At 47.7% G+C, this 23266-nt stretch overlaps 1 protein-coding gene across 1 annotated transcript in view; it reads left to right on the top strand.

The window, feature by feature from the left end:
• The window catches only part of COL27A1 (collagen type XXVII alpha 1 chain), a 167681-nt gene that overhangs the window by 86006 nt on the left and 58409 nt on the right, over nucleotides 1-23266 (top strand). The window contains exons 17-27 of the mRNA XM_009907077.2: nucleotides 64-117; nucleotides 817-870; nucleotides 1018-1071; nucleotides 3365-3418; nucleotides 3727-3780; nucleotides 5710-5754; nucleotides 6711-6764; nucleotides 8200-8244; nucleotides 16512-16565; nucleotides 19334-19387; nucleotides 20164-20217. Coding sequence (XP_009905379.2) covers nucleotides 64-117; nucleotides 817-870; nucleotides 1018-1071; nucleotides 3365-3418; nucleotides 3727-3780; nucleotides 5710-5754; nucleotides 6711-6764; nucleotides 8200-8244; nucleotides 16512-16565; nucleotides 19334-19387; nucleotides 20164-20217 — 576 coding nt within the window. The remainder of the gene's footprint in view (nucleotides 1-63; nucleotides 118-816; nucleotides 871-1017; nucleotides 1072-3364; nucleotides 3419-3726; nucleotides 3781-5709; nucleotides 5755-6710; nucleotides 6765-8199; nucleotides 8245-16511; nucleotides 16566-19333; nucleotides 19388-20163; nucleotides 20218-23266) is intronic.

Here is a 23266-nt window from a genome sequence, read left to right as displayed (position 1 = left end):
CATCTACCTGGGCGTTTTGGCCATTGCTGGTGCCTATTTAACTCTCTGGTGATGTGTACCCAGGGTGATCAGGGAGGAGCAGGTGTTCCAGGAGATATCGGCTTCCAAGGAGACAAGGTAAGCAGTTTTCTTCACTCCATCATTTTTATCCCTTGCACAGCAGTCTGTTTGGCCACCATCTTTCTCAGCTCGTCTTAAGCCACAAGGAGCTGGAACTGGGTGCATCCTGTTGTCAGGTCCCCCTGCTTGGGTAGTTCTCACTTTGGGTCCTCTGAGCCTTTCTGAAAATCATGCCAGTTGATAATAAAAGCCTTTCTGCTGGGGGCTCTCTAAAAAGGGAGCCATGTCTTCAGGCAGAAATGGGAAGGGATGGGATTGATGGGGGTGGGGGTGAATGTGTGTGGTCCAGCGGCTGCAGACTTGGAGGTTTTGTCTGTTCAGTGCAGCAACTTAAACCCTGACCCAGTGAAGCACTTAACACCGTGTAGAACTTCTAAGCAAATGACTTCTCCCCTGTGACTACAACATGATACTGACTTCAGCTGACTAACACTGTGCTTAGCACTGCTCTGGGGCCGACATGGCTCTGAGCCACAATGAACTGCAACAGCTCATGTGTTCTTCAGGGCTAAATTCAGCCCTGGCTTGAGCAGAAACATCTCACTGACATTAGTGCAACTATCCCAGCTCCTTGTAGGGCTCAGTACAGCCCTTAGAAAGTGCTCCTCTTTGCTGCAGAGTAGCTGGAGCCTGGGGAATTGGGAAGTATTTTGATGATTTATTGTGTTTTCTGAAATAAATGTGTCTTTCTCTCAGGGCAGCCAGGGTCTGCCTGGGGTCCCTGGGCCACGAGGGAAACCAGGCCCCTTGGTAAGTGATCAAGCATCTTCTGCTTCCTGATCTCCCCTTCCAAAGGTTCAGTGCCCAGCTGGAAAGACAGCCTGGCAGGGATGTGCTGTTCCAAGAGGCAAGCCTGGAGCCAGCTCATTTGCCTCCATGCTTTTCTCATTTCTGCAGGGAAAAGTCGGCGATAAAGGTCCAGTCGGGTTTCCAGGACCACCTGGCCCTGAGGTATGTCCCACCACCTCCTCCTCATATCTTTCCTTTCTGCTGTAACTTCTGCAGCATCCTTTCTCCAGCACGCCCACATGGCAACCCCTCTCTCCCGCCTCGTTTTGCCCCTGCAGCAGCAGCTATTCGATGTCTGCAACTTGCCACCCTCTGAGAATCAGCTCTCTGATAAACAGCCATGTGGCACTTGAGGGACTGTTAGAGATGCTTATCTCCTTTCTCTGCTGGAGGTTTTCAGCTTTCTAGCCGTGCACAGACAGGCCCACACAGGGTTTTGATTAGGAGGCATATGCATGGAGCTGTTGCTAATTCATACAGAAAGCAAGAGCCAAGCATTGCCTCCCACGTGGGCACCCAGCCTGACAGAGGGAGGGGATGGCTGCCACTGCTACCACTCACCATGACACCTGATACGTTTACCTACCTCAAAGTGGTATGTGCTGGGGTCAGAGCCTCTGCTAACAACAGGCAGATGGGTTTCTTTAGGACAGTGGCACAACAGGGCTGCAGAAATGCCAAGGCAGGAGAGCTTTGCTGTGTTGTAGCATTTGCTGTTATATAATGAATTGAGGTCCACTTTTGTTCTAATTGGGAGACTGAACAAACTATATCTTGTAACCTCTGCCCACCCTGCATTCAGATTTCCTGGTGACCAGCCACCATTCCAAGCCTTTTTCTTCCCACTGTTCCTGTGAAAATCCTATGTGTAACAGCTTGTTCTGTTCTTGTTGAGGAAGGCCGATTCCCAGAGGATGCCTCTAACCTGGCAAACAGCTTATCACAACCAGCAGCCTCTCCCCATAGAATCAATAAGGTTGGAAAAGGCCTCAAAGATCATCAAGTCCAACCTATCACCCAACACCTCATGACTACTAAACCATGGCACCAAGTGCCACGTCCAGTCCCCTCTTGAATACCTCCAGGGACAGTGACTCCACCACCTCCCTGGGCAGCACATTCCAATGGCTAACAACTCTCTCTAGGAAGAACTTTCTCCACACCTTGAAACTGAACTTCCCTTGGTGCACTTTGAGACTGTGTCCTCTTGTTCTGGTGCTGATTGCCTGGGAGAAGAGACCAACCCCCTCCTGGCTACAACCTCCCTCAGGCAGTTGTAGACAGCAATAAGCATCCTATCATTTTGCAGACAGAAGATCTCAAACCTCTATAAAAAATAAAGAGAGCTTCCAAAAGATGTGACAAAACCAGTGGAATAGAGCCCTAGACTGTCTCCAAGTCACAGGCCAGACTCCGTGGCCACTGGTCTTTGTTCTCACCATATTACTCCCTGACTGTTCTTCATCTGCTTTTGCAGAGCAGAACATTCATTGCATGAATCTTGCACCTTAATTCCCACCTCCCCTCCTCTTTTCAGCCTAGAATATGCCTGCTAGAATATGATGGTACATGAGGGGTGATGAGGTAGGAAGGATCAAGATGGGTTCATGGCTCTGCATCTCATGATTTTCTGTTATGGTCTTCCACTTTTTGTCCTGGATGTTGTGGAGGGGCTCTTTTCTTTTTTCCTTCCCAGTTTCCCCCCAACAAAATCCTGTTCCATGTAGAAAAATTCTCTTACTGCCCTTACCAAAGAAACTGTCACAGTGGGAGGATCAGCTTCCTTCAACACATCATTACTTTTCTCCTTCATAAGCAACCAGACAACATTTGTAAGATGCTAGAGAACCACTTCCAGCACAATTGCTGATCTGTTTTCCCCTCATCAGTGTTCTGGTATTTAGCTGGGTCTGGAAGAGCTCTGGGTTGAGTGCTGCCACTTAGCAATCGTTCCTCTTTGTTGCTGTTGGAAGTAACCACAGATTCCTTTGTTTCCTCAGCGCAGGGCTGGTGGGAGGAAAGGAGTCTCTGCCTGGCTGAAGGCAGCAGCTAATGAGCATGTCAGCACCTTTGCTAATTCCTTGCCTGCTTCCCCTGTCACTGGGGCGTGCGGCTCCTTTCGCTGAGCACCGCGATGATGTGCTGACTCATAAAGATTAATTAAAACCCAAACTGCCATTTTTAGCTGTGTGATGACAGGGAGGCCCTCATGGCAATAAATCTTCTAAGGAGATGGACCTAAAGGGAGCTGCTGGGAAAGGCTGCTCTTGACTCAAACTGATAGCACTGCTCCCATTGTCCCGTTCCTTTCCCTCTAGGAGCTGCACACAGACACTGCCAGCACGTACAAACGTCTGGGCTCTTGGCCTTTAATTCAAACTCTCACTAAGGCTGTCCTCTGAGACCGGCTGCAAAAGTCCAGCTCTGCACCCTAACTAATTCTTGTTCTCTTCAGGGATTCCCAGGTGACATTGGCCCACCAGGAGAAAATGGTCCTGAAGGCCTGAAGGTAAGTGGAGCAGAGATCAAAGCTCTGTGTGGGGTGGGAAGCAGCCAGGGAAAACAAAGTAGTGGGATGGAGGGAAAGAAAAAGCCCTGGAGATTCCTAAAGATTGTCCTGGCAAAGCTTTCAAGTTGGTCTGTTTGGCTTGAGGTCCCTCCAAGTGCAGGGATTTCTTTTTTTCAGTTATTTTTTTCTGTAACAAAATTGACATTGGATGATGTCCCGTGGCTGTGAAAGAGGCTTTCTCATTTTAATTGCCTTTCTGAGCTTAGCTTTCTATTTTCTGAGTGTCTTTTCCTTTGGCTCTTTCTCAGGGAAAACCAGGAGCACGAGGTTTACCTGGGCCGAGAGGACTGCCTGGGCAAGAGGTGAGTGTCCTCAGCCCAAAAGCAGCTTGGATGTAAAGAAATTCTGCTGAATTTTGAAGATTAATGCATGCTGAAATGGTGCCTGTGACTCAAAATCCTCCAATCCCTCTGAATCTGGAAGCAGATGCTCGTATTCAGCGATCATAGACAAGCAGAAGAGCAGCTTCCCCTAAAGCTGCAACTCTGTGATCTTTGCTTCTAATCACTTCTGGTGGTCTGCTGACCCTGAACTCTGCATTGGCTTTTCTTTTAAAGTCTGCTCCTCCCCACCCACAGGCACCAAGGATAGGTGTCAATGCCCTTTTCCATGCACAGGAATGCCCTGACCCAGCTTTTGCTTTCTGCCCCTTTAAAGTCTTTTTATACAAAGCCCAGAAACTGAGACTGCTGTCCTGCAAAGATCCAGGTGCCTCAGCACCTGGGAGCTCCCAGCTTTCACTGGCCACTTCACATGAAAACTTGAAGCTCCATTCCACTTGCAGTCACTAAGAAGGGACAATTTCATTTGATTTCATTTGCCCTGGAGTACCTGCAAGTATTTCATAGCAGCAGAGAAGATATGAGTGCCCTCTGCTTGTCCTGCTGTAACTCCAGTGACTTGTGTGGTTTCTTCTCACTTAGACCAGCGTGAGCTGTTTGTCCAGAGCCATGAGACGTTGTGCAGTGAGTGCTTACTGCACACATGGGCAGGAGCTCGTTCTGATAGCACTAATAATTCTTAACTTTTTCTGGGAACTCTGTTGCTTGTTCTCTAAATGGGATTAGTGCAAATTAGCTCATTTATTTGCACTGAAATTGGGGAAACCAGTAAATTATTCTAGACTATTTACAAAGGAAATCGAAGCCCTGCATTCCAGGTTCAGGCAGGCATGACCAAGCTGCCTTCAATTTACTCTCGTTAGTGAGTGTAAAAAGTCAGACTGAAGACATGGACATGGAGTTCAACAAGAGCTGTGCTGAGGGACTTTGAGCGTGCACCAGACCACATCGCTGTGCCTTTACCGCTATGGTTACCCAAGGCCAAGGCTGTGGGTTATGTCTCCTTTAGAAATGTGGCATATTGTGGGTGGTTTTGTCTGAGCTCATTGAGCTGGGTTCCTGACTTCCAGTCCCCATCTTCAGCCCGCCAGCTCGTGCCACTTCATTACCACGGCTGACCACCTCAGTGAGAGCAGCCAGAACTGTGGCTGCCAAGGGCGCTTTTAATTTCTCTCTTGGCAGTTGGTTTTAGACACTTGAGATAATTTTTGTGAAGCTTAATTGAAGGTCTCCTGGAAACTGTAGATCTGATCCTATCATATTAGAAACTGGTGTAGAGCCAAGGGAAAGGACCGAGTCCAATTGCTGCGTGAGATTTTGAGATAGCTCCATCCTGCGGCATGCGTAGTCCCATTTGAAAGCAAAAGGGAAACCTTCATACAGTTGCCAAATGGTTCTGTGGGAAATTTTGCAACACCCTTTTTGTGGGGAAAGAAAGAAAGAAAAAGAAAGAAAGAAAGAAAGAAAGAAAGAAAGAAAGAAAGAAAGAAAGCTAGCTCGCTCAAGCATTAATATCATAGCCAAATCAAATGAAGCAGAGCCATGTGAGCATGTCGAGGGAACCCTCTGGGCCAAATCCAGCCCGTGATAGCCCCAATCAACTGTCAAATTTTGGTCACATTTTGAATAGCTTTTGCTGCAAGACTTAATGATAGATACTTTTTTTAATGATTTTTTTTTTTCCTGAGATGGGGAAGGGAGAGGAGAAACCTGTGAGATGCTGAGCTGCCTGCTCTAAGATTGAGAAGGGCTCTGCTGTTAAGATGTGACAGCTGAGCACATAGCCTTTGTTTAACTGCTGCTCATACTGCAGACCTTTTGTTCTTGATGCAAGGTGACTCCAAATTTTGTCACTACTTCACCTTTTCATTTCATGTCTTTTCACCTCAGGGAGATGAAGGACCCTTAGGACCACCAGGAGTCCCTGGCCCAGAGGTAGGTTTCAGTCCTTAGCTCAGTTCTACCAGCTCTGTTGACCTTGCAATGGATTTGTAGTGAAACTGCAGGATCACAGGATGTTAGGGGTTGGAAAGGACCTCCAGAGATCATCGAGTTGAGCCCCCCCTGCCAGAGCAGGACCATAGAATCTAGCACAGGTCGCACAGGAATGCATCCAGATGGTCTTGGAAGTCTCCAAAGGAGACTCCACAATCTCTCTGGGGAGACTGCTCCAGTGCTCAGTGACCCTCACAGTAAAGAAGTTCCTCCTCATGCTGAGGTGGAACCCTCTATGCTGTAGTTTATATCCATTACCCCTTGTCCTATCACAGGGTGCAATGGAGAAGAGCCTGGCCCCTTCCTCTTGACACCCAGCCCTCAGATATTTATAAACATTCATTAAACAGACATTAAGCTTCAGACCTCCTAGTTTAGGAAATGATCTGCCTTTCTAAGGAAGTGTCTTGTCCAAGATGTTGGGTGGGACTCTAATTTTATTACTTGCTTAAAGTCCCAGGCCTTGAACTCTCATCTGACATTTAAATAGTAAAGCACTTTGACTGGAAACCAAACTGGTTTAGTGGCAGATTTGGCAGTGCTGTGTTAACGGTTGGACTCCACAATCTGAAAGGTCTTTTCCAACCTAAACCATTCTGTGATCCTGTGATTATGTTCCTGATGTGAGGCTTAAGTAATGGAATCGAGCTGAAGTGTCAGAAATGGGCTGAACCCCGGATACCTGTCTAGGCAAGTTCCCCATGGGAATCTAAACCTGGGGACACTCCAGCACATTCCTTCTGTGTTGCCTTGTCCTCAGTAAGGGCTACCCCACCTCTGTCACCTTGAATTCATGGGGAACACTGTAAGCTGCATCAGATAGGTTCACAGACACACTGCTGTGACCGAGGACAGCTGCAAGCTCTTCATGTTGGTTGTTTTTCCATGTATTTCAGGGTCGATCTGGCCGGAAGGGATTTCCAGGAAGACCTGGTCCAGACGGTCCAAAGGTGAGGAAACAGTTTGTTCATGATCAGGGAAGTTGTGGGTAGAGGAGATGAAAGAAAGAGGAAAATATATTTGCTCAACTCTGCAACACTTCAAGCCTAGGGTATTTATTCCAGAGAGGACAAGGAGAAATGAAGATTTCTCTTTTTCTCTGAATTTTGGGGTTTCAGCTTCTGCTTGGTTTCTTCAGCACAAAGAATGATGGTGCATTTTTTAGGCCATGTGCTTTATTATAAACAAGTGTGTTCCTCCTTTGATATTAACCAACTCACCCCTCCATCAGCTCATCTTATTTTCCATTGCTTCTCCATGTTTTTGTTCTAAAACAATGCACATCATTCCTATCTTCGCTGCCTAATGAGCAGCAGGAGCCAGGGCAGCGTGCTCCACAAACCCACACTCAAAAGGAAAGAGAAAACCCAACAAAAACAACCTCTTCAAACAGTGAATAGCAAAAATGTGGTCTGGCAGCACATCTGGAGTATCTGCCTACTGAGAAAATGCAGCTGCCATCACCCAGAGACAATACTGGTTAGCAATGAGTGTGGCCTCTGGATAGCCTGTCCAGGGCCACTCTACCAGCCTTCATGTGCTGCCACTGCTGTCCTTATCCCATGTGGGTTTGAAATTCTCCCCCTTCTCTTGCTTTTCTCTTCACCTCACATTTTTCTCATGCTCTGAATTTCTCTCATCCTGCACTGTGATTCCTCTCATGTATGTTCTTCCTCTGGCTTTCATGGATGTTTCATGTGACAGTAACATGCCTGTGTTGGAGATTTTGCAAGAGCAGAATCAGGGTGCAACACTGCCTGGGAATATTTGGGTTGTCTTTTATTCCCGTGAATTCTCTTGGATCCCTTCTCCTCTTGTCATTCAGGAACTACACCTCCCCATGGTGTCCATCCTCTTGCTTTCCCTAGATGCTCCTCAAGTCCCTTGGTTAATCAGAGTCCTCTCCTCCTCTCTTCCTGCTGCTGATATGTTTCTGTCTTCCTCTGTCTGATTTGCTTGGCCTTTCAGATTGAAACGTTATGGGTCAGAAACAACCCAACTTCAGGCACATCCCTGATGAGAACTCCTGTCTTCTTAAACACAGGGATAAAGCAACCAGGATGTGCCACAAGAAAGTGGACAGCTTACATTTCAATATCTGAGCTCAGTTTTGTGAAGGCTTTTTTAACACAGCAGGACCAGCTGCTTCTGGGGCATTTCGCTCCAGAGCAGCAAGTGTTTGCTTCATGTTTGCATCAGCTGTGTTTCTTGCTTTGGATTATCTTTCAAGTCACAGTTGGGTTTGTAAAATGTTGGGTTTTGCTGATTTTCCATGAATCACACAGAGCTGCCCAAATCATGGGTGTGCAAAGGATCAATCGTGTACTGAGAGTCTGGGTGGGAGCACCAAGTAACCGGTGTGCTTTGTCTCTCCTTTTCTTTCAGGGTGAGCCAGGAAACAGTGGCCGACCAGGGAAAGTTGGTGAGCAGGTAAACTCTTTGCTTTCCTTTTTGATAACCTCACACCTTGAATACTGTGTCCAGTTCTGGGCCCCTCAATTTAAGAAGGACATTGAGACTCTTAAATGTGTCCAGAGAAGGGCAACAAAGCTGGGGAGAAGCCTTGAGCACAAGCCCTACGATGAGAGGCTGAGGGAGCTGGGGTGGTTTAGCCTGGAGAAGAGGAGGCTCAGGGGAGACCTTATTGCTGTCTACAACTACCTGAAGGCTGGTTGTAGCCAGGAGGGGGTTGGTCTCTTCTCCCAGGCAAACAGCACCAGAACAAGAGGACACAGTCTCAAGCTGCACCAGGGGAAGTTTAGGCTTGAGGTGAGGAGAAAGCTCTTCCCAGAGAGAGTTGTTAGCCATTGGAATGTGCTGCCCAGGGAGGTGGTGGAGTCACCGTCCCTGGAGGTGTTCAAGAAGTGATTGGACGTGGCACTTGGTGCCATGGTTTAGTAGTCAAGAGGTCTTGGGTAACAGGTTGGACTTGATGATCTTTGAGGCCTTTTCCAACCTGATTGATTCTTCGATTTTAAGTACACTATCTCCTTGATGATCAGAGTGCAGACAGAGGGCAGCGGCCGGGGGCTTCTGGCCACCTCAAACCTGGTGCTCCATCTGGGGTGCTTATAGTTTGGCTGGAGCTCTTGGTGAACAGTTCTGAGAGTGACCATGGTGTCTGTTTTAAACTGAAGGTTTCTCCATAGTCACCATGCTGTGATAAAGTCACAGTACAGGTGGATGTGCTCCCAGTCCTGGCAGCAGGACAGCACACAGAGCTGGCTGTGCTTCTCAAGGAGGCAAACCTGCCATCAGGAAAATGACTCAATTGCTGTGTATTGCTCTTATCCCTAAAAGGGCAATTTCCAGGCTTTGCATATGTAGGTTTTAAGTTGCATCCTCTGCTTTGGGTGCTGTGCTGCTTTGATTCCCACTGAATCTCTTTTGGAGAGCAGAGGAGATAGCAGCTGAAGAAACGAGACCCTGGAGAAGAGAGGCATGGAGCTTCATTTCATTGTGCTGCTGGGGTAGCAGGGGAGGTGCATCATCCCTGTAGGCTTAAGGGAATCACAAGCATCAAGGGAAAAGAAACAATTGTTCCCGTGACTCTGTGACTGAAACAAACCAACTTGTCCACCACCAGCCCTGAAATTGCAGCCACAGAACCTCCAACATGTTCTCTGTGTTCCTACATGACCACACCAAGCTGGCTGCAGCATCTGGCCCTGGCAGAGGGTGCCGCTTCATGACACAGCTGCTCTTGCCAGTACTTTCCCTGACCAATGGTCAACAAGTTTGGTTAGATTTTGTTTAGCTTGTCAGCCTCTCTGGCTCTTCTTTCCCCTCTATGCAGCAGGCTGGGGATTGCTTCCTCCATGGGTTTCTGAGCAAGCACATCCAAAACCCCAAGGTGGGTACTTTTCAGTACCAGCAACCTGATAGGTTCAAGAACAGCAATTTCTATTTGGAAATTAGAGCTGTTTCTGTAATGTAGTTAATAATTTACTGCATGAGGAGCAAACAACTGAAGAAGCAAAGCTCTTCCACACCTCTGAGTTCTAGTTGCAGCTTTATTAGATTCTGTGTGATCAACCTCAGGCAACACCTTGTAGTGCTCTGAGCCTGAGTTTCCCCTTCTGTGGAAGGCATGAGACAGCTCTGAGCAGTGCTTAGCACAATGTCTGTTCTCAGGTAGCACCTGTGGATACTGTTACAGTTAAAATGAGTATTTTAGAAGTGCTTTGAGATCCTTTGCAAAACATCATCCTTGAAGGAGAAAGCATCGTTAGGTTTATTATTCTTTAACGCCCCTCAGGACTGACCTCGGGTGAAAACTGTAGGCACTGCTCACCAAAAAGAAAACACAGCTGGCCTCTGCTGACACCAAAACCAGCACAGTGGTGTGAAAGCAGCTTGTATTGTTCTTAGTCAATTAGTCTCTCTCTAGAAATATCACCCAAAAAGAATTTCCATTTCTGTACCAGTGAAGTCATAAGAACCAAAAGAAGTCACACCAGATTAGTGAGGAATAACCTCCTCTCCCATCACACCTTTGCTGAGCAACGCTGGAGTGCTGGGTTTTCATTCCTCCCTCCACCTGAGCTTCAGCATTTGGTGTTGGAGCTGGGTTGAGTTTTTGCAGATGTCTGAGAGGTTGAGCTACTCAGGTTACTTGGCACTAAAACACACCTTCACCTCACCCCTGTTTTCTCTTGAGGAGCCCTCGATGTTTCCTATTCCATGGGAATAAAGAAGAGTGGTCAGACTTTTCAAACTTCCTGTTCTGCCCTCTGAGAGGAAACCCTCAGCATGAGAAAAGATCAGCCATCCATCTCATTTAAGCTCTCTTCCCTTTCTTAAGGATATCTGTTGAGGCAAACTTGGGAGTTTCTGTAAGGTTGCCAGTGGCACTTGAGCTCTCACTGGAAAAAGGAGACAAGGCAGTCCCTGAAGTGTGGTTTTTCCATTGCAAGGACACTGTCTCGGGAAGTTCATTCGTAAGATGCTTCTTGCCTTCATATGCTGGAAGGACTCCAGCTGTTGGGCTCCCCTGTACCCTGGAAATGTGTGGTTTAACCCTTCCTTGCCAGTAGATGGAGGCAGAAGAATATGAAGAAGAATATGGAGTTCTTCTGGAGCTAGGAAGGTAGAGCAAGAGGGTATCTCCAAAAAAGTCCATGTTGAAGGTCAGAGAGCCCTGCAGGAGAAGCAACACCCCACAGCAGACAGGACAGCAACCTGGGGAAGCATGCCACAAGGCCATGAACCTTCCTGCTCTGCACCAGAGACTGAAAATATCAATGAAGAGTTGTGCCAGCTGAGAGAGGCTGCAGCTGGCCCACGTCCATATGGCAATGAGGTGGTCCTGTCATAGCCCTGTTCACCCATGGTGATCTTTGGATCAGCCACACAGCCATTGCACCATGCTGGGAAGGACAGTGGTTCCATGGCTCTTTCAGGGGAATTTCTTACTTCCAGGGAGGGGCATCTGGTCACAGTATCAGATATTATTCTGCAACCATTTGTCAAAGGAAACCAGGGCCATCAGTTAGGTCCTTCAAGTATTCTCCTTGCAGTGCTCTTACAAAGGAGGGATGTGCTGTAGAGCCAGTTGGGCAAGTGGGGACTGACGTGTGGGGGAGCTGGGATTGTTTAGCCTGGAGAAGAGAAGGCTCAGGGGAGACCTTATTGCTCTCTACAACTACCTGTAGGGAGGTTGTAGCCAGGAGGGGGTTGGTCTCTTCTCCCAGGCAAACAGCACCAGAACAAGAAGACACAGTCTCAAGCTGCACCAGGGGAAATTTAGGTTCAAGGTGAGGAGAAAGTTCTTCCCAGAGAGAGTTGTTAGCCATTGGAATGTGCTGCCCAGGGAGGTGGTGGAGTCACCATCCCTGGAGGTGTTCAAGAGGGGACTGGACATGGCACTTGGTGTCATGGTTTAGTAGTTATGAGGTTTTGGGTGACAGGTTGGACTTGATGATCTTTGAGGTCTTTTCCAACCTTATTGATTCTATGGATTGATTTGACCAAGGTCAAATGAGTCACCAAGAACCAAGCAGGGAATTGCCCCAGGATTTCCCACATCTCAGAGCAGTAACTTTCCCAGTGCATTCCCCATAGCTGCAGGCCTCTCCTTCAGGGATTTATTGTCACTGCGGTGCACACAGCCTTTTGATCTGTTCTTTGTCAGCGTGTCTCCACCTTTCCTTCCTGAGAGGGCAGTGGGACCCCCTCACAGCCCCAGGGCACAGCTGAGCCTGGCGCACAGAGGGTTAAATCACAAGGCTTTCCTTTGCGGGTCAGAGCGTCCTCCCTTAAACTGCGATATTTACTGTTTTACTTTCCCTTTCTTTCATCTGAATGGGAGGATTGTACATTTACTCCCTCCCGTCCTTTGTCCCTGGTTTGTTTTGTTTTGAGTTCTAGCGAACCAGTAAAACAGAAAGGCCATGATCGGTTCCTGCTGGGAGCGACTGGCGGTGCCGTCCCTGGGAGACCCTGCTCACGCTGGGCTCGCCTTTCGCTTCTTCCTCTCAAATGGGCTATGATTTATGCAAGGCTTCATTGCTGACTTGCTCTCTGTTGATGCAGCCAAGTGTGGGGGGGGGGCTTAATTATGACAGAGCCGGACAATAAATGGAGTAAGCCAGACTAGAGTTAGGAATTACAACCTTCCAGTCCCCCCCTTTCCTTCCCTTCCCTTCCCTCCAAGCCCCCAGCAACTTTTTAACAATCTCCATCCCTTTTCCGCCGTGCCCTTGGCTGGGGACTGCAGCAGAGTGAATCATGAGCGACATGCTGAACTCCCCCTCTAATATAAATGTTTGACATTCTTTGCTGTATACTGAGGGCCTTTATCCGGGCAGGCACCACTGCTGGGACTTCACGTGCATCATTACACACCCTGCCTGGAGTCGTGTTCCATGCAGGGCTGCTTCTCAGCCCTGGGAACCTGGGGAAAAAATATGCTCTGCCGCAGCCATTTTAGTGTAATGGCCACAATTCACATCTGCTGTGATTTAATATTTGCCACCAGTGACTTTTTCTGGTTCTTAAAACCTAAATCTTTTGCTGCTTGTGTTCCCTTCAGCGTCTATCCCGTTCTGGCCGCTGAAGATTATCATTACCCAATCTCTCCTGCTTGTTTCATGCACTCCTGATAATTTATGGAGATTTTTTTTGCCTAGACATATCTATCTCGATTTGTGTCTGCTTGCAGACACAGCAATCTTAGTTAATGGAGCCCACAGCAGACACTATTGGCTGCAAACACCGCAGAGCTACTGTGCTGGAATCCTGGCCACATCACAGGGTCCCTGCTCTGCTCTCTCGCTTCAATCCCAACTCCATCATGGTCACACCATGGGATGCTCCTCTTGCAGGGTATGTGGGGACCAGTGACACCTTCCCTTGAGCAGACACTTGATGTTCCAGCACAGACAGAATCTTCCCCAGGTTTGGAGTGAAAATCAGGCCAGAAATTTTGGCTGTGCTCCTCCACCACCCTGCTGTATACCCTGCAGTGTTTGCCTCTACCCAACTCACATTGCCTTGTGATAACAAACTGCTCACCTATGACAGCAAGAGGGTTCTCAGGAGGGCAGTGAGTTTGAGGGCTGCTTTAGGGGCAATCTGTGCTCTGAGAACTATCTCTAGAACACCACTGAGCTTTCTGGGAAGCATGATCAGTGTATCTTGCTTCATGACCCAGATTCCTTAGAGACTTTGTAGGGTGGGAGCTGATGCTGCCACGGACAGTGTACCAGAAGGATAGCTTCAAGCCAGGTTTGGATATGCAATGCCTTTCAGTGGCGTTTCTGAAACAACCTTGTTCTGAACGGTGTCAACATTTGCTGCAAGAGCAAATCTCTGTTCTTCTGCAGGGACTGACCCAAGTAACCCAGAAATATCTTAGAGAGCATTCAAAGGGAAAGAGAATGAGCTTGGCAGTTCTGAGAAACTGGAAGCAAAGGAATAGAATTATTCTTTCTTGCTTTATTACCTTTTGTGGGTTTTTTTGCCTAGCAATGCATTGCCTTCTCCTGTCTCATTGCATTGCCACTCTCTCCTCTGCCTTAACATTCGCCTTCTTTATGGCCTTGAGCTACTGGAAAACTGCAGTAACTGGACACAGTTTTCAGTTCTGTATCTGCACTTAAAATCGTAGAATTGTTTCAGCTGGAGAAGACCTCTAAGATCATCAAGTCCAACCATCAACCTAAGACCACCACAGCCATTAAACCATGTCCCAAAGTGCCATGTCCACATGGTTTTCTGGAACACCTCCAGGGACAGTGACTCCACCACCTCCCTGGGCAGCCTCTTCCAATGCCTGAACACACTCTCAGTAAAGAAATTTTTGCTAATATCCAATCTAAACCTCCTGTGTGTCCAAAGAAAGGATAATTGATTCAGCAGCCTTCATCAATGCCACCCAGTGGCAACCTTGATAAGCAGATGTTGCAGATTTACCTCCTCTCCCTTTGGCTCCTGCCCTGCATGATCTGCTGCTGAGCCCAGTGCTGCTTTGCCTCCCACACAAGTGCTGTCCAGGCAGCCTGGCCACAGCAGCAAGCCTAAGCACAGGCACTGCTTCACCTTCAGACACAGCAAAGGTCATTTCAGTGCTGATGTCAGAAGGGTTGGTGACATTAAGCCCTTGATGGGATGGCAGAGCTTTCCTGGCAGCAGCTGCCTTCCCACGGTTAATCAATATTTCCACTATGCCCATCTCCTGGGACATGATCTCTGGATGAATTTCTAATGGAAGCCTCTAAATTCAGCTCCAATGTAGCCACTGAGCTCTTTGCCTTCTCTCATAAGATTTTTCCCAACAATTTTCACCTGGATGGCACTCCCATGCCACGATGTGAAAACCACCGCTCAGAGCAGAATGTGTGTGGCAGCTCCCTGCAAGAGGCAAAGCCAGCTGAGCATCCCCATGAGAGATGCTTTTGTTGAGCCCATCAGCATGCCTCATTGAGGAGCTCCTCTCTCCAGTAGTGTTCAAAGGATGCCATTTAATTGCACCATGTGAGGAATGTTAATGCATGAAGTCTCTTGGTGTTTGGAGTCATCATCAGAAGCTGTTCCCTTTAAAAGTCACAGGACAGTGACCCACGTCGTGTTTTGTGCCTCTAAATGGATCTGCTGAGCCTCGCATGTATGGGAGTAGCAATGGCACTGGTTATATTGTGCTACAGCTTCATGTTGTGAATGTGACTTCATGAAGAGAGAGAGGTTTTTGATGGCAGGAGAAGACGCACAACCTGTGGTGCTTGGGTGCTCCCCTGTAGCTGAGCAATATCACTTTACACTGTCCATGCACAGAGGTGAACAGAACCAGAGTCATGCACAGACTGCAAACAGCTCTTCCACAAACTTCAGATGTGTCAGGCCAAGTGGGAATGGAAAAGGCAATGGAGCAAGAGTAGAGAGGGAACCTTTGCTTCTTTTCTTGCTGTTCCCCCAGAAAGGAGATAGCAGGATGAAAAGCTCTCCCTTTTGTGAGACCACACTCCAGCAGTTGCCTTGCTAGTGTAGCTTTTTTCCTGTCATGTTTGTCAATGCTGAATGTTTTCTTGAGTGTGTCAGTTAAAAATCTCTTTGATGTTGAAATGAGAAGCTGAGATGCATTAGCATCAAGGAACTTTCCAATTTACTCTGAAGATTTCAAATTATTCTAAAAAAGAGGAAGAGTAGGGTGATATCACTGGAGAACCCATCTCCTCTCTTGGATGTGGTCAGTACACCTCCTGGTACCAATCTGCCTAAAAATCAAACAAGCTGGGGCCAGGCTTCATTTGTCATCCCCATGCTAGCTGCAGGCAGGTTATGAAGACTTTCAACAGGAGATGAATCCCTTTAGTTACAGACTCATTGGAGGAGCTAAATATAGATACCTATCTCCCAGGAAACCTTGCTGGCACTAGAGACAAGAGTGTGAGAATCTTGCAGTGAAAGAGAGTACCTACCACGACAGGGAGGATGGTCCCTAGCATCTCTAGAGCCAGCAACCCACTGCCATTGGTAGGGAGGCTGCTGCATTTGATTTCACAGGAATCTTATCTTGAGATTGCATCTGTTCCCATCTTCCTAATTAAAAGCAGTTCTCTTTGTTTCTTCATCTTCCCTAATGTTGTTAAATGCTGAGGAATCCTGAGCTTAGACTGGGTTGTGTTTTTTCCCAAGATAGTTTCTGAGCAGTGTGATGGATCTGCTGCCCTGCTGACTCCACTGGCTGTGTCCTCTGACCTGTGTTTCCTACTGACATCCCAACAGCATGAGCCTTTTCGGGTCAAACTGAGTTTGCACAAGAGTTTGAGGCAGGCCAGGTTAACCCAGAAGAAGTCTGCCCAGCAGAGCAGTGAAGATGATAGCAGCCCTCAGACTTTGTGCAACCCAGGAGCTCCTACTATCGATGCTCTTGGGAAGCTGTGCTGATGTTTTGGGAGAAGCCAGGCTGTGGCCTCACAGCCTTGCTCCAAAACGTGCTTCCCTCATCCCTGATCCCTCGTGCTGTGGCTCTTGCAGATCCCGGCACTGCCGTTCCAGCTGGCGCCTAAAGCAGAACCAGCTGCAGAGTGACATTCCCATGGCCAGGAGCAACTCTGTCCATGCTGGTAGCCAGTAGGAATTACTGAGTACTAGAGAAGGGATGCTGTGCTTTTTCAAGCAGCAAGGTGGACCAAAGAAACTGTTTACTTTCTCAGCAAATAAAGCTGAAAATTAATTGTGCTTTTCTCTTTTCTCAGGGTCTCATGGGGTTCATTGGACCTTTAGGGGAGCTTGGGATAGTGGGAGAAAAGGTAAGGTTGCTTGCATGAGTTGGTTGCTGTAACTTCTGCAGGGTGGGAGGAATATTGTGAAGATTTAATTTCCCATGTCAGTGCAACACCCAGCTGGGAATGCAGTACATCCAAGGTGGCTGAGTTCGTCTTGGCCCAGGCAAAAATCATTCACTTCACTTTGAGGAATTAACACACACTTGCCTTCCAAGGAGATGCTGTCAAATATTCTCTGGAAATTTAATCTTTATTCATTCATAATCTGCCAGAAAGCTTGTACTGAACAGTCCTGGTTTTTCTGGGAATGAGGGAGCTATCAGCCCTGTGTTCCTGGTCAAGGAAGGAGTCCAAGCATTTCAGGTTACAGACAGACTTGCGCAGAGATGTGCTCACAAAGCCCAGGCTGAGTTGTCAATGGGGTCACACAAGACTAGGACATAGCCTGCACTGAACAGGAGATCTCAGCAATTTCCCAGGTACAGAGAAAGGCACGAGAGAGCAGCCACCTGCCTGTCTGAGCTGGTCTGAAGATTTCCCTTTTTGTTTGATGAAGACCATCCCATCTGGCTGTCTGGATGGTTGCTCTGGGCACGCTGCTAAGGGCTGGTGCCCTCTTGTGTCCAGTACAGATGTGTGCTGCCTTCAGGAAGAAAAATGGCTTTATTTTCTATAAAAATGTAAATGGACATTAATTTGCTCCCTATTAGAGTGTAAAATTTTATTCAGGGACAGCTTCCAAAGACAAATCATCTATGTCATTCATTGTGTCTCAGCTGCAGACTGCTGGTTTTCATTGTTGGTTTAATTATGCACAGTCCAGCCATAAAGATAGTAAAGAGCATAAAAAGATGCATTCTACACATCAGTTCTCTCTTGTGTTTTTATTACTTCAAGCCCTGTCCTCTGGGTGATGATGTCAGGACTCTGTGACAGTTATACTGTGCTCACTGCAAATGCATTTTACTGCCTGTCTGCGGCAGCCTTTGGAAAGCCCTTTGCACTGGATGGCCTCCGGTGGAGCAGGAGCAGGCACACAAGCACTAAAAGGACTGACATGACGTGGGCTGCGTTTTACAGAAGGAAAACAGAGGAATAAGGAGTCTGTCATGTGTCCAAATCGGTTACACAGAAAATTGGTGCCTGTGTGAGCTGTCTCAATGGCAGCTGCAGCCCTGAATTGAATGAGGAATAAGGAGTTTACCATGCAGGAGATGTGGGAAGATCTTTTCCCCACTCCAGCAAATTCACATCTGGCCCTGTGACTTCCATGCCAATGACCTGAGCACATGAGCTATCCTCATCTTGCAGATGGACTCTGTAACACCGTGATGTTACACTGGTGTTGAGGCAAACCCAGCCTGTCCTTTGAAAATCTGCCCTAGGAGATCCTCTGCACAGCTGTGATTTGTATCAGACAACTTCTCTACCAGGACAAACTTGTGGATGACGGAAAGAACTATCATCAAATCAAAACCTCAACCAGGCTTCCAGTTGGCATAGCATCCTGCAGCTTACTATGAGATAAATGAAGTGGGAAATATGCTTTCATTAGGCATAGCTGAGTCAGCATTCTCTGTCCTGAGAGCTGCAAAACTTAAGGCTGAAGCCAGTAGAATACAAAGATTATCAAAGAGCACAATGCACTTAATACAGACTTAATAAAATCCATGCATTCAGGAGGGGAAAAACCTTTCCATTGGTTTGGAAGGGTCCAACTGGTGACAACACAAACTCTGGAGTTTGTTTTCACTAAGCTGCTTAGAGCCCAGAAAATATTTCCCTTACGTTTTGGCTGTTGGAAGGTAGGTCAGATTTTGGGCGTCAACTACTTGGCAGCATTTGCTAACTCCTCCTTCCTTATCCCCCCAAGCACACAACTTAACACACCTAACTCCTAGTACTGCAAGGGAGAGTACACAAAGTCAGGGTGGGCAATGCCACAGTCTCCAAGAAGGAGTAGTTGATGTCCCATAGCTAGAGTTATGCCTTCAACTTGTCCTTTCATCAGCAGGTTGTGATGGTGCTCACCTTGTCTCCTCTTCTTGGATGAGTTATAGGACCTAGGATGTGCTGGGGGAAATGAGACATTCTGCTCATGAGTATAAATGAGGCCTTTGGAATAAATAAGTGATTTGGGGGTACATTAAGGTTTTTTAATGCCAAAAGGTGGCTTGTTTTAGAAGCTCTGTAAATGCAGGCCACCAGATCATGGCTGTTTACACTACAGTCTCAGTATGAGCGACAGGGTAGGGAGTCCTCCCAGAACACCTACAGCCTTCTGAAAGCACCAGCCAGCTATGCCAGGCAACAGCTCTGGGAGTTTCCAACTTGATTCCCTGAGCTCAGCAAGACCTCAGGATCAGACCTTTTAAATTCATGCCTCCAGAAATGCCAGAATGCATGGGGATCATGACACTGCAGAACAGAGAGGGATGTCCTGGGAGATCCAGAGGGGATCTCCTGGCATCCAGTCCTAGCACTGTATGGAGTTGAAGGTGTTCTTGAGTGCATTGTTTGTTTCTTGTTCCTCAGTGGTTTGATGGCACTAGTAAAGCCTCCTCTTTGGGGATACAGAGGTCTTTTAGCTACTCTGATGAGATGGGTACTTGAAAGAAGGTGATGGGTGATGAAAGATTCTGTACTGCAAGCCTTTCTGGTAGAAATCTTATTGCATAAGCTGCAGGTTTTGGATCTTCTAGCTGTCTCATTGCTCTAGATCTCTGTTGCTCCAGCTCAGAGTGCTTGTTAGCAGATGTCCTCACTCTTCTCCATACCTGTATCTCTCCTAGGGTGACCGTGGCTCAGTGGGACCCCCAGGCCCTCCAGGAGTCAAGGGGTCGATGGTAAGGAGTAAGTCTGCATTCTCTTGCTCTTGCTGCTGCCTCTCTCTCTGTCCTAGCAATGGGTGCATCTCCTCCTGGTCTTTTGGGTTACATGACAACAGCTGCAGAATTCATCCTGTCTCTGGGGAAGTGGGAATGGCCATTTGACTGACTGGATATTGAGGTATAACCTCTCCCCAGCACTCATGTTCAGCAATCTGCCCCTCAGGAAACACTGGGTTGTGACACATGTTCTGCAGCTCCATCAGCTGAGGACCTGTTGTATGAAGTAGAGATAACCAGGAACTGCAAGCTGTGGCACCTGAAGGATTGCCTGTTTCCAGGCATCCTGGCTACTGAACAGAGAGAGTCCAGGAACAGGGACCTGTTGGTCACATTCCACCATGATGCCAGCGGGTAGCTGGAGATGCAAGGTTTCTTGGCCAGCACAGTTGTGGTGCTCTGCTGTGCTATGTGCACTGCAATTTGGGGATGCCCAGCAAGGTCTTGTCTTGCTCTGACACTTAACTCCTGTCTACCATAGTGCAAGCCCCAAAGACAAAGTTTTATAAGCCCATTCTTTTCTGGACTTCAGAAAAGCTAGATGCTTACACTCCTAAGCTTGGTTGGAGCTGGGATTTTAGCAGTCTGGCCTTCTCCATCTGCCCCAAGCAATATTACCCTGACAAATAACAGACCTGCCTGACCCTGCAAGCAACCAACACTGCCTTTTTTCATGTCTTCCTACTTGGATCCTGGGAAGTAACACCTGGCATTTTTGATTCCTTCTCTTTTAGGGGCACCCTGGGACACCAGGAGCAGTGGGTTTTCCTGGGATCCCCGGACCAACAGTAAGTCTATCACCACCTTGTAATGCCACACACCAAAAATCAGCTTCTCACATCCTGGGCACTCATAGGCTGAGTCAGGCAACTGAGTCAAGCAACAGTGTCCCAGCTGGTCTGAGTCTGATATGTGCAAGAGATACTGTGGAAAGGGATGGGGCATGGGTGGGGACAACATGGACAGGGATGAAAGGGGGAGGAAGAGAAAAGAAGTGCTGTTATTTCGAACATTTGTAGCCTGTTTCCCTCATGGAGGATCCAACACTCATAATCCAGCCTCAATCTTCCAGCTGAGCACAACCTCACCAGCACAGGCTCACCAGCACAAGCTGTTATTGCAGGGTCATCTCTTTCTGCTGGGAGTGATCACATCACGCCACGCAGTGACTCTATGCGTGTGACTACGTCAGGCACTTCCAGAGCCCCTCACTGGAGTGAGAGGAGCAGCAGAGCAGCTGCCCCCAGATGCATCCTCCATCTGGATGGGCTCATCTGGAACATGTGCAGCTGTGGCTGGAGCGTGCAATTGATGTGGAGTAGATTCTCGTGTGGCCCCAGTTTCCCACAGCCTTTGTTTAGACGGAGCTCCAGCTCTCCCAGCAGCACAAACACCACTACGTGTCCTTTGCTGGAACCAACAGAAAGGCAGCTCCAGGAGGGTACAGGGAATGGATTTTGCTCAGTGTGTGAATTCCCACAGCTTTCTTAATTGGGAGGAAGATCACAGCAGTGAAATTTCTGGGCAGTGCCAAAGGTTTGGCCTCCAGGTTAGCAGCAGCTCTGGCCACTGCAGGGAGCTCAGGGGGTGCTCTAGGACCACCAGCTGCAGCCAGCTGCTGCCTAGGGAGAGATATCACAGTTGCAAGTCAATGGAGGTAAGGGCAAGAAAAGGTCTGAGGTCAAGCAGCACCTCAAGGTGACCTATCCCTATCTGAAGAGTATCAGTATGGCACTGGGCCAGGCCCTTACTATGCAAGGAGAATGATGCTGCCCACGGCCCTTAGCCTCTGTAGCCCCTCACGGCAGTACTTGCTGTTGACAGAAGTCTAGGAGGCAGGTGGAAATCTCTAGATGTCTCTTGCTTAGCAGCTTTCTTAGCACACTAGCTGCTGCATGACTTGGGGGTAGCTGGAGCATTAGAGAAGACCCCTGTTTTCTCCATATCTGTGAGCATGGGGAGGACAGGAGTGTGTCCTGAGTGTTCTGAGCAGAGGTGGGTTCTTCACTCACCATGTGCCAAAGGGCTCCCAATCCAGAAGCTTCATCTGGTGCACCACTAACCAGTAGCTTCAGTTAAGGCTGGGGTTTTACTTACTTCACTGAGGCATGACAACGGCAGCATGAGTTGACACATCAGCTCTCTGCAGAACTCTTGGAGTTGAGACCATCCCCAGGTCCTGCCACTTCCCTCAGTTCCCTGTTCTCCTGCAGGCAAACAGCAAGCTCATCCAAGCAAAATGTTTCCTCCAAGACTGCATTTTAAAAAGTTTTAATTCAATAAGTCAAACTTCCCCACAAAGCCAGTAAATCAAACAATCTCCTAATATCAAATCCCCACTCATTAGCTCCAGCTGTTTCTCCACCAAACACTCATTATTTGCCTTTCAAGCCAGGCCTGAGGCATGCCGTTGTTGTTTGTCCTGAACCGTTAAAGTCTTTGAGCTTTAGCAGCTCTTGATGGCTGATTAATTCAACAGAGGGTGACTGGGAGTGGGAAGCAAAAGTAGGAAACTCTGCCCTTAATTTCAATTTACTGAGGCTTGTGAACTCCTTATCCCTCCTCTTGCTGACCATCCTGGCACATCTTGTGTTAATACACAGTGCACACACAGTGATATTAAAGGTCACTCATCTCCTCCTAAACAGTTCCTTGAAATTCCCAGCATGATATCTAGTACTTTCCTCAGCATTTTGCCATCGTAACAAATATTCCTGTGCTCGAGTTTTAATAAGCCATTTGGGATAGGCTGAGACTTCCAGGAGGATATTCCAAATGCCAACAAAGAATTTCATTTCAGTATGAGTTTATCATAAAAATCTCTATAAAACAGGCATCTGACACATCCACTGCTTGTCTGTGCCAGTCGCTACTGACTCACTGGCAAACCCAAGATTTACTGGGGTTGCAAATATAGTTACAGGCAACTAACTTTTCCATCTTGAGTGAGAACAGCTAAGCATTTGTATGCTGAACTTGCCAAAAGATACCTCCATTCCAAAAGCAAAATCTTTATTAGTGGCTGTAGTGCAAGCAGTAGGAAGATCACAGTCCAGCTTTAGAATAGAATAGAATAGAAGTAGAATAGAATTAATCAAGTTGGAAGAGACCTTTGAGATCACTGAGTCCAGCCCATCATCCCACACTATCTAATCAACTAATCCATAGCACCAAGCATCCCATCCAGTCTCTCCTAAACACCTCCAGTGATGGTAACTCCACCACCTCCCTGGGCAGCACATTCCAATGGCCAATCTCTCTTTCTATGAAGAACTTCTTCCTAACATCCAGCCTAAACATCTCCTGGCACAGCTTGAGACTGTGTCCCCTTGTTCTGGTGTTGGTTGCCTGAGAGAAGAGACCAACCCCCTCCTGGCTACAACCTCCCTTCAGGTAGCTGTAGAGAGCAAGAAGGTCTCCCCTGAGCCTCCTCTTCTCCAGGCTAAGCAACCCCAGCACCCTCAGCCTCTCCTCACAGGGCTGTGCTCCAAACCCCTCCCCAGCTTTGTTGCCCTTCTCTGGACATGTTCCAGCAAGTCAACATCTTTCCTAAACTGAGGGGCCCAGAACTGGACACAAGATTCAAGGAGTGGCCTAACCAGCGCTGAGCACAGGGGCAGAATGACCTCCCTGCTCCTGCTGGCCACACTGTTCTGATCCTTAGTAGAGTTTGCAGGGCTGACACTTGGTAAAAATGATCAATGTATAAATAGCAAAGCTTGAGGTGGAATGTTTGAGAGAGTAAGAATGGAACTTGTCAATCTGAAGTTTTATTTTCTGACAGCAGAATTAACCTAACTTTAACTACAAGTTTTAAAAGCCATAATACAGAAATGA

Source organism: Dryobates pubescens, chromosome 29 (genome assembly GCF_014839835.1).
Source record: "Dryobates pubescens isolate bDryPub1 chromosome 29, bDryPub1.pri, whole genome shotgun sequence".
Classification (NCBI taxonomy): Eukaryota; Metazoa; Chordata; class Aves; order Piciformes; family Picidae; genus Dryobates; species Dryobates pubescens.
The sequence above is the reverse complement of the archived record's forward strand: the minus strand, read 5'-3'. Positions and strand labels throughout refer to the sequence as shown.